Genomic DNA, 16,230 nt, shown 5'->3' on the forward strand with positions numbered 1-16,230 from the left:
TGGAATAGTTTTCGAAAATGTTACCAAGAAATAACGAACAAATAACCATTTCGCGAAACTCAATTACCCATTAAAAACTATAAGTAGTTTCCGAAATCATTCCATTCGCAATATTAGAAACTTTGACGTCGCATCAGTAGTTAAAAATATGAATGAATGTTAATGTTCTAATTTTTAGAGGATTTATAATTAATATTGTATTGTAATTAGGTACGCTATATAAACACTTAATTTTTAGTTTCTATCGCGTCATATAGTAAAAAAACTCATTACTTTACAAGTTTTATGCGCTCGTCTGCACTTAATGTCAGCGGTAGGTATAATTATTACTTACATATATTTTATTAGAAACCTTGTTGACACTGTCAACTTGTTTTAATTTAAAGCATAATAAATCTCAACTTTTGAGGTCAAAAGATCAGAAGTTACAAGTGAAGTTATAATAATGAAGAATTTATTGTTATATGTCTCTTTATCGGCTTTTAGTTTTTACTAGCGACCACGTTTGTGTTAAATGATTCCCTTGAAAGTAAGCAGAAGTTTAAAAGTTGATAAAAACATTAAAAACCATCCTATGTATCCCCGGAATTCAATTTATCTCCATGCCAAATTTCATCTAAATCGGATTGCACGTAAATATGTAGAGTTAGACCAAGATAAGTCTGCAACGATTTTGCTAGCACACGGAGTGCAAGTGTTATTTTAAACGTCAAACTTCTATGAAATTATGACGTATAAAAATAACACTTGCACTGCGTATGCTATCAAAATCGTTGCAGACTTATCTTGGTCGAACTCTACTTACCTAACAGACAAAGTAATGCGCTACGGGGATGATTTATTAAATTTTTCCATTATCTCGTGATATCGTTACAACATTAATTCATTCTGTGTTACAGGTCGGACGTGTACCCACTCACTAGTTTTCGCTCAACTCATCACACCAGATGGAACCAGCCATGGCCTCCACGGTTTCATGGTACCCATCAGAGACCCGGAAACGTTGGAGACGTATCCAGGTCTCATTGTGGGCGATATGGGGGAGAAAATTGGAGTCAATGGGATTGATAATGGGTATGATACTTTCTTACTGCCCTAGATGAAATAAGACACGGTCTAGAGGTTTTGTGGTACCATCAGAGACCCGGAAACGTTGGAGACGTATCCAGGTCTCATTGTGGGCGATATGGGGGAGAAAATTGGGAGTCAATGGGATTGATAATGGGTATGATACTTTCTTACTGCCCTAGATGAAATAAGACACGGTCTAGAGGTTTCTTGGTACCATCAGAGACCCAGAAACGCTGGAGACGTATCCAGGTCTCATTGTGGGCGATATGGGCGAGAAGATTGAAGTCAATGACATTGATAATGGGTATGTCGAATTGTCGATGTCCTACTTACTTTCTAAAATCTAACCCATATCCGCTTTATTTGTCCCCAGGTTCATGATGTTCAACCAATACCGGATACCGCGCGAGAACCTCCTCAACCGAACAGCTGACGTCACAGAAGAAGGGGTATACGAGAGCTCCTTCTCCGAACCTTCCAGGATACTTGGGGCTGCCCTTGAGAATTTATCTGCAGGTAATTATTTCAATTCAAACCCTATTCTAATAAGCCTTAAGGTTTTATTTTCAACCAGTAACGCGATACCGCGCGAGAACCTCCTCAACCGAACAGCTGACGTCACAGAAGATAGAGTATATGAGAGCCCTTCTGCGAACCACCGAGCCGGCCGAGGGTCCACGGCCTATAGTATTTTTCTATACAACTACTATAATAATTTTACAATACAATGAGGGCTATCGTTTTTGTGATCACCAGTTGGCGCCACTGTAGATATAGGTCCAGAAAAACAGATAAAGTTCTTCTATGCTTATTTTTATAAAATGAATACGTTCTAATATACACAAAGATATTTTAACGTCTAAATGTGTAATTTTTTCAACCTGGTTAATTTTGCATATATTTTAGTTGGCACTTTTTTTAAACCACACATTTATTGAGCTATATCTATTGTTTACCATGATTTATCAAAGATGGACAAAGATTTACCACAATTGTGAATAAGGAGTGAAAATTCCCGATAAAAAAGCTTAAAACCCCCAAAACTTCTATGCATTTGACATTTTGAAAGACCTCCATCTACACTAGCGCTCCTAGCGGCGAAATTAAACGCGGTAGCCCTCATTGATTTAATATGTACATAAGCACATTACCGAGTTATTATCATTCCACGTGTCTGCACATAATTATGAACGTAAGAATATTAACGTACGCAATTTTCTATTTCGCGAATTTAATAACGAAGCTTTTAACTACGTTTAAAGATCAACCATATTCTTGTTTGGGTAGGGGTTTTTTAAATAATAATTAACATTATATGCATGCACATAATAAAATTTGCATGTTGCATGTTAGTGCCGGTCATGTCAAGGACTAATTTCTAAATGTTTATTGAAATGTTACGCAATCGTTCGTCTTGTGGATGTAAATGCTTTATTGTATTCAAAATAGTTTTACTGAAAATCGTTTTGAAATCTTCTTGTTTACATCGGTGACATTCGATGACTTTTAACGTCTGAGCTATAACCGCGTAAATAGAAGTTCGCAAATTGCGGGCATCTTTCTCTGTCACTCTAATTACGCATTAATTGGATAAAAAGCGCGGATTGGATTAATTGGAGGCGGCTCGTCTGATCGTTTGCTGACTTACACATAAAAAAAAAGTTTTATTTATTTATTTATTATTTAGGGACTTAAACCAGTTACATGATTATGCCAGCGCCATTGTACCTTATATTAGTATTCTTACATGTCTACTTATGGGATAGTATTGTAACGTTTGAAAAAATCTATAACATATAAAAATATATTTTTAGCCTCTTCTGAGGTCGGTACAGCTAAGATGCTCTGAAAATCACCTATATCTAATCTATTTACCTTGAGGGTAGTTAGTAACGATTGTCTATCGCTTTCATTCCGTGCACATTCCGTCAAAATATGTTGCACATCTTCAACAGAACCGCAAATTTGGTAATTTGGGGATGGTTCTTTTTAAGGTTCCGTACCCAAAGGGTAAAAACGGGACCCTATTACTAAGACTCCGTTGTCCGTCTGTCCGTCTGTCTGTCTGTCACCAGGCTGTATCTCATGAACCGTGATAGCTAGACAGTTGAAATTTTCACAGATGATGTAGTTCTGTTGCCGCTATAACAACAAATACTAAAAAGTACGGAACCCTCGGTGCGCGAGTCCGACTCGCATTTGGTCGGTTTTTTTCATCAAGTAAGCAATTTTTTTTGACGGGATATGCCCGGAACGCAATCTTAAGCCTATCTTAATTAACTGTCTACTTAAATTACTGTTAGTAAAAGAGAGAATCTATTTTTCTTTTATATTTATGTAGTTTCTCAGAAAAGTCTGGAAAGATATACACATCCGCGCCTTTTGTGCATGCGTCTTTTGCTAGGGCATCGGCATCCTCATTGCCTCTTATCTTAACCCTATATGTGAGGTGATCCATTGCAATTTCAATGTCATGTCAGTGGGTATCATACTTAATTTATGCAACACAGTGTAAGCTAACATTGTGCCTCTGCAATTAGGGGATTTCGGTGTTCGCGGCGGGCCCTCTGTTGTCTAAGAGTCACCTTGCCATGCCAGTAAAAGAAATTAGCAACACTGAAAATCCGCAACATGTAGAAAGCCAAGTTTTACTTTTGTTCATTCATTATTCATGTAATAATAACTCAATGGGTGATTCTGATTAGTTTTTGAAATGTACATAATTTCCTGATTTAATTATAAGGGAATTAAGAAAAAAAATCGAATTAAATTAGTTCCTTCGGCCTGCAGTTAACCGTTTATTAGCGGCATTGCCCGCCATTTTGTTATGATGCGTGCAATCAGCTGATTGCTTTGTTTCGATTAAAGATAAAATGAGTTTCAGTTTAAACCATACTGATAACTTTGAAATAACCATTGCAATAACTATGGTGTAAATTACGATAGTGATTCATAAAAGCAAGATTATGACTGCATAGAATTTACAATTGAATATTCTTAAGATTTTAATTACGTATAGGATCAATTGACAATTATTTTTATAATATGTGCCATTTTCAACCAAAAGGGTACTTATTGTCGCTTGTCAGTAAGGCGCTATTTCCCTATAGCTTCAATTAGAAATCAACCTTATCGACAACCGACAATGTGGTACCTTTTGATTGAGAACGCTTATGCAAATTTTCCTAATTATTTGTATTAATTTTTTATGATTATTTCTGTATAACACTGATTTTGTTAATTAATTATAATTATATAATATTATTCCTTTTTGATACTTATTAGCACGGTGATACTAATATTATATTTGCAGGGTCGCTTCCAAGCAAATAACATTGAACCTGTTAAAAAAACTGTAACACCTTTCCTTACTATGTTTTTTGCAAATAAATTTATCCATTTATTTACATAATAGACTAGATTAATAACTAGCTTAAATCTAAAATAGGCCCCTGAGCCATTATAAAAAAAATTACTTGATTGACTGTTTTGATTGATTGATTGATCGCCATTAAAGTGAATATTCCAAGTGTAAATATTTCTGGATACCCAAAAATTGTGTAAAAGGGATCGCTTTTTAGAAATAAGGCCGCCTGTTGTTATCGATTTTTTTGTGTAATTTCTTTACACTAAGCACCACTTGCACCATCCCACTAACTCGGGGCTAAGCGGTTAAACCGTTAACCCAGAGTCAAAATATACTGGTAACCATGGTAACTAGGTTCAACCGGTAAATCCCGGGTTAGTGGGATGGTGCAAGTGGCGTTTAGTGGTGCAGAAAAGACTTTGTAACTTTGACTTTTGACTTTGGAAGGGCGGTACCAGGAGGTACCGCTCTTCCAAAGTCGCAGGCTTTAAAGCTTAAAAGGAGGTTCCAACCACTCACTTTAAGATGAGACTGTTAAAGAAAATAAACATTTTTTTATTTTTGTATTTTTTTTTATGTTTTGATTTGTCGTTGTTCTAGGTCGCATAGGCATAATGCAAGAGAGCTGCAACTCCATATCGTCCTGCGTGTCGATCGCGGTGCGTTACGCGGCGACCCGCGCTCAGTTCGGCAGCGCGGCGCGCGAGATACCGCTGCTTGAGTACGAGTTGCATGTTAGTGTACTTTTATATAAAAAAAAGTCAGTAGGGTCATTGCGCTAGTTTTCGTCCAGCTCTAGTTTTCGTCCATTTGACGAAATTTGAATACAACCTACATTGCTGCACAAATTTGGACTTATTGCAATCCTTAATGTCTAAACAATATATCTATCTACATAAAAATGATATTTCGCAAGTAGCAAATTAAAAATATACCTATTATCTGCTAATCCGTCAAGTGGACGAAAACTAGAGCATGGACGGAAACTTGTCGAATGTAGCTACAAGGGTTTGATATACCGGAAAAAAAAATTCACGCCTTTTTCTACTAAAACATGATTATTTTTTTACGGCCAATGAAAGGATTATGATGAGTTAAGATTACATTGTGGTGCCGTGACCAGGATATTACCATACCACCACCACTTTTAAATCAACTATTTATCAGTAAAAAAGGAGCGAAACTCAAATATTGTATGGGATATCGAACCTTCGCGACTACATTTCTCAAGTTAGCCTTTTTACTGACAAATTTTTTTAATGACCGTGTCCGAGGCACTCGTTTAGGGAACTCTTTAAAAAACTCAGTATATTGACCTATTATTCGCTTACGTATACGAAATTATAATGTTTACGCGCAAAAATACGAGTATTCATCAGTTCAAACGGTCGAATATGCTTGGCTAAATAACCCGGCGAACGGGGCGCTTACTGCCCGTGCCGCGGCGGCTAGCGCTGCTCGACAAAAACCCGCGAGTTTTATAAACTTTTATAAAAGTAACGTCCACGCCAGTCTCAGAAATGAAACCTCTGACATGTTTGATCGCCGTCTCATAGTCGAAGATAAAAATGAACATTTATGCCTGAGTTATACACTCTGCTTTTCACTTCGAGTGTGAGTAAAATATAAAAAAATATCCAATATTTTAGGTTGATTTACTGTATTTATTCAAGACAAATCGTAATCGGTAAATTATAATCGGTTGTGTCGGGGGCGCGGGGCACGCCGGTCGGGCGCGCCCCGGCATGGCTGGCAGTTTGTATGGCAGATTTTGTACTTTATTGCTAAGACAATAAGGGTCATGATAGATGATTTTACTTTATGCTCTAGAACATAATAAGCAACTTTATGTCGTCTACGCACGACTTAAAGTCGAACATTACGAGAATGGGAAGTGAAAATATTGTTTATATTATTATATCTTACCTACCTCTAAAAGATACCTCTGCTCTGTCTATGTCTACAGCAATGGAGATTGTTCGGTTACGTGGCGGCGGCCGTAGTGTTCAAGATATACATCGAGAGCTTCACCAGGGTATATCTGAAGATTGTCGAGGCCTCGAATTCTGGACAGAAAGTTGATAATTTGGTGAGTAAAGTTGTCAGAAATATTTTTTTATATGTAAGTACTTTGTTGTCGCAAAAATGTTAAAAATTTGTGTTAATGTACGTAAAAATTACAATACTTTAAACACGTTTATAGTAGAGCTTAATATGAGGTCAGTGGGGAGCCACTCCTTTCGAGCAAACTCGGCTCCGTTCGGCTCAGCATTGCTCCGAGCAATTATTAGGGTTGGCACAACTTGACGTCCCTTTGCGTGCACGACCACAGTTAAGATAATGACTTGAATTTCGACAACCCTAAATAGCCGAAAGGGATAGTGCCATACATTAGAAAGGGACAGCACGATTCGACCTTGAATCGCTGTCAAACTTCGGGTTTGTAGGAAGTGTCCTTTCTGTACGGTAGTACTATTACTTATTCTGTGATCAGGTGGACTTGTGGGGTGAAAGAGGTTCACCCAATATTGGCTTGACTATACTACCATACAATCAATACTACCATGTAGAAAACGCACAAATGTATTTTATGTCATTTTCTTTCCCAATCTGTCCCGACAAAAGTCAAGCTATAGTAAAGGTTTACAAAATGTGAAAAAAAAGTCCAGTCAAAGGTCCCACTTTGTCGCTTAACATAAAGATTTGCTTCTATCTATACGAATAACCTGTCAGAGAGTCCTTATGGTGAGCGACAAAGTGGGACTTTTTGCTTAGAAACAGCACAAATATATTATATACAGTGAAACCTGCCCGCGCAGCATGGTTCCCCTATCACTAAGTCCGTCACTTTCGCACTCACATACTTGTTAGAACGTGACAGGCATGGTGATAAGCGTACCGTGCTACGACGCCTGGATAAGTGGGACAGTGGGATGAGCTGTCTTACTTAAAGAGGTATTCTACTTACCCAGGGTCTCAGTTATCCAGGTATAAATAAATGTCTGTCTCATTTACAGAGGGTTCCATTAATAGAGGTAAGAATAAAGGTTATTTTAGTTATAGAGATGGTAAATAAGGTATTTTGTAAATATTATGTATGAGTTGTAATTTTTTATAATAAAAAAGGTAAAATTCACCTTGTCCTTCGGAACATTGACTGAATTTTGATTGTTATTTTATTTTTCGAATTAATTTCATATAATTCTACAAAGAATAGTTTTTGTCACATTTGATATCTCTTACCACTTATAATAAATGGATATAATTTTTCGATTTTTTGGGTTACTTATCCAGATTTTTGCTTTCGTTTCGATATTTTTAACTACTAATATTCGCTGCATTGGGTACGGTCTTGGTGGCTCAGATGGTAGAGCACTGTACTAGTGATCCAGTGGTCGTGAGTTTTAGTCCCACCCAAGACAGTGAATTTTTCCACTTCATTTATTTCTAAGCTTAATAAAATAGCAGACGTTTTTGCTTGATAAAAAAAAATCTTCGAAAATTGCGTTACGTAAAACTTTTCACTAAAAAAAATAGTTTATTTTTATTTTTCTTTATTTACCTTTCAGAGTGAATCGGTCTCAGAAATTCATGCCATGGTATCCAGTAGTAAGCCGATGACAACATGGACTGTGCTGAGAGCAGCTCAAGAGTGCCGCGAGGCCTGCGGTGGCCACGGATTTATGAAGGTAATAAAAAAATAAAAAAACATAAATAAAACGTTTATTCAAAAATCTTAATTACAACTAAATATATATTTTCTTCTGCCAAACCATACAGTGGTTTGTTGGCAGACGAGGCTCCTTTTTTGTTTGTGTTAACGGTTGATATGTAACTTAACTTTCTCTTAAACCTAAACTTACCTACTTAACCCTTTACTGCATGCGCAGCCTTATATGGCTGTTATGTTTTTAGCTAAAAAATGACCGTGCCATTACGCAAAAAACGGCAAAAAAATCACGTTTGTTGTATGGGAGCCCCACTTCAATATTTATTTTATTCTGTTTTTACGGTTCCGTACACAAAGGGTAAAAACGTCCACTGTCTGTCTGTCTGTCACCAGGCTGTATCATGAACCGTGATAGCTAGACAGCAGAATTTTTTACAGATGATGTATTTCTGTTGCCGCTATAGCAACAAATAATAAAAAGTATGTAACCCTCGGTGGACGAGTACGACTCGCACTTCTCCGGTTTTTTATTAGTATTTGTTATAGCGGCAACAGAAATACACCATCTGTGAAAATTTCAACTAGGTAATTGTAAAAATACCTACAATTGATTAATCTTTCATCATCTTCCTCGCGTTGTCCCGGCATTTTGCCACGGCTCATGGGAGCCTGCGGTCCGCTTGGCAATAAATCCCAGGAATTGACGTGGACACTAGTTTTTACGAAAGCGACTTCCATCTGACCTTCCAACCCAGAGGGGAAACTAGGCCTTATTGGAATTAGTCCGGTTCCCTCATGATGTTTTCAATGTAAATATCGAATGATATTTCGTACATAAGTTTCGATAAACTCATCACTCACGACAAACTCACTCACTCAAACGAGCCGAGGTTTGAATCGCCGACCTCTTGATTGCAAGTCGCACTCCCTTACCGTTAGGCCACCAGCGCTTTTAATTCATGAATCTTTGAAGTCATGGTATCTCTATGCCAGTTTGTTTTATTTTCAGCGAGCAAACCTAGGCGATATCCGCAGCAACCACGAAGCAACTGTAACCTACGAGGGTGACAACAGCGTACTCTCCCAGCAGGCGGGCAATTGGCTTCTCCGGCAATACGAGTGCAGCAAAACGCAGGCCGTCGACTCCCCGCTAGGGACTGTTACGTTCCTGAATCACACTAGTGAGATTATGGAGCGCCGCTTCGCTTGTACACACACTTCGCAACTAAAGGATAAGGAATGTAAGTATAGATGTCTTAACACTGATTTAAATTAATGTATAGCTACTGCATCGAGACTATACACTGCAAAAAGTGAGTGTTTGAAGGATTACTTAATTACTCACTCACTCAACCCACTCAACACTCACTCACTTACTCAATTTGTCACTCAATCACTGACAAATCATTTAACCTGTATTCCCCCTTTCCCCTCATTGGCTTCTCCCACAATACGAGTGCAGCAAAACGCAGGCCGTCGACTCTCCGCTAGGAACTGTTACGTTCCTGAATCACACTAGTGAGATTATGGAGCGCCGCTTCGCTTGTACACACACTTCGCAACTAAAGGATAAGGAATGTAAGTATAGATGTCTTGACAGGCATATAAATTAATGAATAGCTACTGCATCGAGACTGAATCGCGACTGTACACTGTAAAAAGTGAGTGTTTGAAGGATCACTTAATTACTCACTCACTCAACCCACTCAACACTCACTTACTCAATTTGTCACTCAATCACTGACAAATCATTTAACCTTACCATAACCTAGAGAATAAAATTTCTAACTAAATGTATGCCCGTCCCCTCTCCTTGAACTGCCCCCCCCCAGTCCATCAGCTGGCGACGCCTTTGACCTTATCTAATAAGATAGATAGATTTAAAATGTAATACTAAAATATAAATTTGTCAAACTTACTGATTTGAAAAATAAAATTTTACTTTACTTACCTAATTTCTTTTGTTACAGTTATACTTTCAACCTACAAATGGTTGATCTGCTGGCTCCTAAAAGAAACTCACGAAAAGTACGAATCTCTCCTCGCGAGCGGCCTCACAAAGTTCCAAGCGAAAGCCAAATGCCAAGTGTACAAGTGGCAGACATTGACGGAAGTTTATGCCGAGTATTTAGCTCTTCTGTTCTGTTGGGAGGCTATTGGGAAGAAAGAGAAGGAGATACAGCCGATTTTGGAGAGGCTGTTTTTGCTGTACGGTCTATGGTCGTTGGATAAGTGAGTATTAAATACTAAATAATAAGTTAAAAATTTTAACTTCAAAATTCGTTTATTTTTTAACAAGGTTTATCCTGGGTGTCGAACCCTCCTCACTTTAGGGTTTCGTACCCAAAGGGTAAAAACGGGACCCCATTACTAAGACTCCGCTGTCTGTCTGTCTGTCACCGGGCTGTATCTCACGAACCGTGATATCTAGCTATGATAGTTGAAATTTTCTAAATGATGTACGGACGGAACCCTTCGTGCGCGAGCCCGACTCGCACTCAGCCGGCCCTTTGAGCCGGATCTCGTAAAAAAAGAGGCAAGCTCCGATGGCGCCATCTATTCAAACCTTTGACAGGCGCCAAACCCATTAACCAATGAGGATATAATAAGATAGAGCGGTACTGTCATAGTAAATTTTGTAACCACTGTAAAATCACTGCCATCTATCGACATACTTTAAAACTAAAAATGAAGATTTATAAAAATACGTTAAAATGTATTTAAATATGGATAAATGTTTTTTTTATTTGCAATAATTATTTTTATATGATTTTGACCCATGTTCTTTCACTGGTATGCGTTAAAATTATAAATAACAAACGAAACAGTCAACGCCCTCTATACGAGTGTAGGCCAAAACTAGTGGCGCCATCTGATCGAGAATCAAATTTTCTTGATTTTCGAGGCACGTTTTTTCCTTAGACTGTATCCATCTATTACGGAGTTATATCTATCTTTGCATTAACGGACGATTGTTGTCCGACGAAAAATCGAAAATGTGTTAACTTTTACTGGACTTAAAAAAAAAAAAACAGCACCTGAATAGAAAATCTGCTTATCTTTTCTTACTCTATAAAAGTAGAAAAACAAAGTCTTGAAAGGTAGAAGACGGGACCTCTAATAGTTTCTGAGAAACGAGATACCTATTTTTGGGTCCCATACAAAAAAACAGACTTTATTTTTTTCTGCTGTCAATATGCCTTATTTCGCAAAAATGTATACCACATTTATTGTTCCTCATATAATTCTCTATTGGATAGCATTTTTCAAAAAATGATTTTCTGAAAAAAGTGCGAATGTCCTCTTTTCGAGCCATCCAGCCCACCGTGCGACGTGTGTCTATAATTTGACCATCCTGTAAGTGTAAGGCCTGAGTGGACGCTCGAAGCGGAGCGTTCAGCGGGGCGTGCAGCGTGGCGTCGGGCTCACAAGTGATGTGAGCAGCGTGCACTAGGGCCGCTCCTATACGTTTGCATTTGTTTAACATGCACGCCGCACGCCCCGCCCCGCTGCACGCCCAACTCGAGCGTCCACTCAGGCCTTACACTTACACTTATATTTTCGTTTTCCCCAGGCATTTAGTGGAACTGTACCAGGGCGGGTTCGCGTCCGGGCCGGGGCTGGCGGCGCTGGTGCGCGGCGCCGGGCGCGAGCTGTGCGGCGCGCTGCGGCCCGACGCGGCCGCCGTCGTGGACGCGCTCGCGCCCCCGGACTTCGTGCTCAACTCCGTGCTGGCCCGGAGCGACGGCAAGGTACGACACGGACACACCCACACCCACACCCGCACCTCATACAAGATAACTCATTTTCACTTCAAACATAGAGTTCTTTTCGCCATCGCCCTACGCGACAACATTACCATTACCACTTAGATGGTTGGCAATCCTCGACTGTGCGTTTCTCTAGAAACTTCCCGCCTCGCACAGCTAAACTGTGGAATGAACTGTCGCCTGCGGTATTTCCGGACCGATATGACCTTCAAACCTTCAAGAAAAGAGCGTATTCCCATCTTAAAGGCCGGCAACGCACTTACAACCCCTCTGGTGTTGCGGGTGTCCATGGGCGGCGGTAATCGCTTTCCATCAGGTGATCCGTCTGCTCGTTTGCCTCCTATTTCATAAAAAAAAAAAAAAAAAAAAAGTAACTTATACTGAGCGGTACTGTCATAGTACATTTTGTAACCCCAGTAAATTCACTGCCATCTGTCGACACACTTTCAAACTAAAAATAAATATTTATAAAAATACGATAAAATGTATTTAAATATGGATAAATGATTTTTTTTATTTGCATTAATTATTTTTATATGATTTTGACCCATGTTCTTTCACTGTTATGCGTTAAAATTATAAATAACAAACGAAACAGTCAACGCCCTCTATACGAGTGTAGGCCAAAACTAGTGGCGCCATCTGATCGAGAATCAAATTTTCGTGATTTTCGAGGCACGTGTTTTTCTTAGACTGTATCCATCTATTACGGAGTTATATCTATCTTTGCTTCAAATAACTCAAAATCTGATGATTCTTGAAAACACTAAATGGTACACTTACAAACAACTTATCGGTTTTTGAGTTCGCCTTACGCGCCTCTAAAGTAGTAAACTATCTGGCGCCCTCGCACTGAGAAAGTCGGGCGAAGGTCGACAAATGGAGCGCATTGCGCGCGCTCCAATGGTGGGCGCCCCGGGCACCCTTACCCTACCCTGGTAAAGTATTTTGGTAAATTGTATGACTAAATAGTGCTTCTGACATTTTATAAAATATGTTTATATAGTTATTAAATAGCTTTACTTTATTATTACTTCATCTGTTTTTAAGTGTATATTTATCATTTATTGTGTAAAATCTAATTATCAATATTATTAAATGTGACATCTTTACGTTAGTTAGGACATTGATCAGCCTTTTGTACATTTATGTTATTCAGAATTTAATTTTGAATGTTATGCATGATTTAGGCTAAGTTATTTTATTGTATACAATTTTGCATGATACTTGTATCTTAAGAAAGCAAATAAAGAACTGAACTGAACTTCCTAGAAAAGAGTCGAGCGAAGCCCGAAGTACTTACACTCGTCCTGTGCCCATCCCTATATAATAAATGTCGGGCAAAGTTCGACGCACGAGTTGCGCTGCGCGCGCTCCGATGCCCAGCGCCGCAGGCGCCCTCATACCAAAATAGTTTTGACGCCCTCACCCAACAAGTCTTGCAAAGGCCGACCCGGGCTGTTGTGCCAAGACGGACTATCTAAAATATTATCCTTTTAGGTGAGGTCAAATAATACAAATTCTCCTACAAAAACTGTCCATGTATTTCTTATCCACACTTACTTTTCTTGATATTTATGACACAGTTTTGAATGATTCACGGTTAGTTTCACTAGACTTATATTGACCGGGATATAGACTGTGATTACCTTTTGTATTATTTATGAGCTCCCGACATTTCGACGCAGTTACATGCATCATTTTCACGGGTGACTGAAGATAGCGGGTGGGTGTCAAAGTTGTTTAGACCGCGCTCGGTCTACCCTCATTCTTGCGCGTCAGCTGCGTTCGCTTTCAACGTTACCATCGGTTGCAAAAATAATACAAAAGGTAATCACGGTCTATATCCCGGTCAATATAAGTCTATTTATGACAGTATATTTGTTACAGCTATACCAAAACCTTCAAAAAGAGTTGTTCCACACACCGGGCGGTATGCAGCGAGCGACGTGGTGGCGGGACGTTGTACCCACTCAGCAATCTAAGCTGTAAGCGTACTTAGCATATTATTTAGGAGGCTTCGAAATAAAGGTATAATTCCAATTCTGAATTTAAGTAGCGGCACACTTCGTCGTATTTTTATAAGGATATAGGGCATATAGGCCCTTATAGTTTAAAAATTGTATTTTTCCTAAAAAAAAGGTGCCATACGATTTTTTATTATTTTACTGAGAAATAAATGGTACGATGGTAATTTCGTCATTACCCAATAGGAATCTCGTTTCGTTTTTGTAATTCGTCGATCGAGCACTTTAGCCTATGACGGACAGCGACAAGAAGTGAAAAGTTTGTTTTATTTGGACTTTAGTATAGTAATACGATAGTGGGGCACCTATATTTTTGTTCAAATACTAAGTATCTTTTTTTTTTTTTAAATTACTAGTGTAATATTTGACGTTTTTTATGTGCCTAATCTCGACATCCGCTGCCGCGGATGTGAGCTTTTAAAAATCCGCATCCGCGGATGTCAAAAAATCGGCATCCGCAACATCCCTGGTACGGAGGTCAGAATGTGACTTATGTTCCTTTGTATAGATGCTATAGATATTTAATCCTTACTCAAAACGGAGTCATCGAACCACATTGCCAAAGGAAAAGAGTTCAATTTGTCATAATTTTGCCTTTTAGGACTTACCAAGTTCGATGAAATATAAATCATTTTCAATTGGAAATTTTTCAATTTTCAAACAAAACAAAATCAACTGTGTTTCTTACATTGTAGATTCAAATTTCACTGACAAATTTTGGACTTTTTTCTTGTATGGCTGGGACCTAGGAGGCTATACTATTAGAGGCGAAAAGTGCTGCTGCCGCTGCATGCTGTCGGAATCGAAATTATACCTTAACGCCCAAGGAGGCATCAGATATACAAGAACGGTTTATGAAATGTTAGTCTTTTTTGTAGATACTATCGGGAATTTGGGGATTTTTTGTCTAATATGTGACCATAATACATTGTACTCGAATCATATTCAAGTATTTAACTGGATCTTCGATTATATAATCTGATATAGTTATTTGTGCAACAAGAGAGGAAAGTTGGTTTTTCTTGCGAGTGTTTATTTTGAGTCCCGAGAAAGCGAAAGATTCTATAATTCTAGATTCTAAGATTCTAAGTTAGAATCTTGAGCGTAGCGAGGGACTCAAAAACACGAGATGTAAAATAACTTTGCTCTCGTGTTGCACACATAATTTTTCACCTCAGTAGTGTAAAACATATTAAAGGTTAAAATGTATTTCGAATTACACAGAATAATACAGAGAAAAAAAAATTGTAATAAAAGTATGAAGTAGCAGTTCATGACCTTCACTAAATTAGAAAGCTACTTTGTTTCACTCCCTGGAGTGAGGAAAGTCGCACTTTCCTCACTCCAGGGAGTGACGAAAGTAGGCTTGTTCGAGCTGCTGAGGTGAAAAATTATTTTCGCGTACATAAGCGACAAATATGCATTAGTAAAATCAAATGTTTACTTGTGTATCATATGAATATTAAATTTGCATACATAAAACACAAAGTTGACCTGTTAAATACTTGATTATTAATATCAACTTTAAAGCTAAATAATTGTCAAATGCATTTTTTCACGCCAAAAAACAATGTTTACGAGAATTCGTATAAGTCAATTTTATTGTATTTTTATTGTGTTTATTATTGCATATTTTTTTATCGCATTGTTTTGAATACATAAATGTATTGATTGCATGCAATTTATTTGACATTTTATTATAATAGTTTAATCTTAATAAGGGATAATGTGACATATGTGTAGGGCTAGCATAAGTGATATGAAAGAGGATATATAGGATAGAGGAGTACTGTAATAGTAAATTTTATAGCCACAGTAAATTCACTGCCATCTATCGACACACGATTAAAACTAACACTAGATGGTTAAAAATACCATAAAATATATTTATATATGGATAAATGATTGCATTTATTATTTTTATACGATTTTGACCAATGTTCTTTTACTGATATGCGTTAAAATTGTTAAATAACAAACGAAACCGTCAACGCTATCTAGTCGAGAATAGGCCAAAGGTGGTAAAACGTGGTGGCGCTATTCGAGAATCAAATTTTCTTGATTTTCGAAGCACGTTTTTTCCTTAAACTGTATCCATCTTATACGGAGTTATATAAATCTTTGGTGATAATGATATTTTGTCGTCAAACTTTTTTATTATTTTATAAAGCAAAAGAAGTATATGCCTCGGGAACTTATGCTAGTCCCAAACTAAATGTTTTTTTTTTTTAATTAGGTAATAATACTGTTTCTGTTTTGTAATTCCATATGCAAATTAAAATAACGGTGTCCAGATAACATTAAAATGAAATAGCGGTGTTCAGA

General features: G+C 37.9%; 1 protein-coding gene across 1 annotated transcript in view; it reads left to right on the top strand.

Moving 5' to 3' along the window:
• The window catches only part of LOC134741925 (peroxisomal acyl-coenzyme A oxidase 3), a 29,262-nt gene extending 15,335 nt beyond the window's left edge, over positions 1-13,927 (top strand). The window contains exons 6-14 of the mRNA XM_063674793.1: positions 900-1,074; positions 1,445-1,587; positions 5,039-5,172; positions 6,405-6,527; positions 8,008-8,127; positions 9,118-9,349; positions 10,079-10,340; positions 11,683-11,860; positions 13,769-13,927. Of these exons, the coding sequence (XP_063530863.1) occupies positions 900-1,074; positions 1,445-1,587; positions 5,039-5,172; positions 6,405-6,527; positions 8,008-8,127; positions 9,118-9,349; positions 10,079-10,340; positions 11,683-11,860; positions 13,769-13,870 (1,469 nt within the window). The 3' untranslated portion in view covers positions 13,871-13,927. The remainder of the gene's footprint in view (positions 1-899; positions 1,075-1,444; positions 1,588-5,038; positions 5,173-6,404; positions 6,528-8,007; positions 8,128-9,117; positions 9,350-10,078; positions 10,341-11,682; positions 11,861-13,768) is intronic.
• Positions 13,928-16,230: the final 2,303 nt, after the last annotated feature.

This window comes from Cydia strobilella, chromosome 6, assembly GCF_947568885.1.
Source record: "Cydia strobilella chromosome 6, ilCydStro3.1, whole genome shotgun sequence".
NCBI lineage: Eukaryota > Metazoa > Arthropoda > Insecta > Lepidoptera > Tortricidae > Cydia > Cydia strobilella.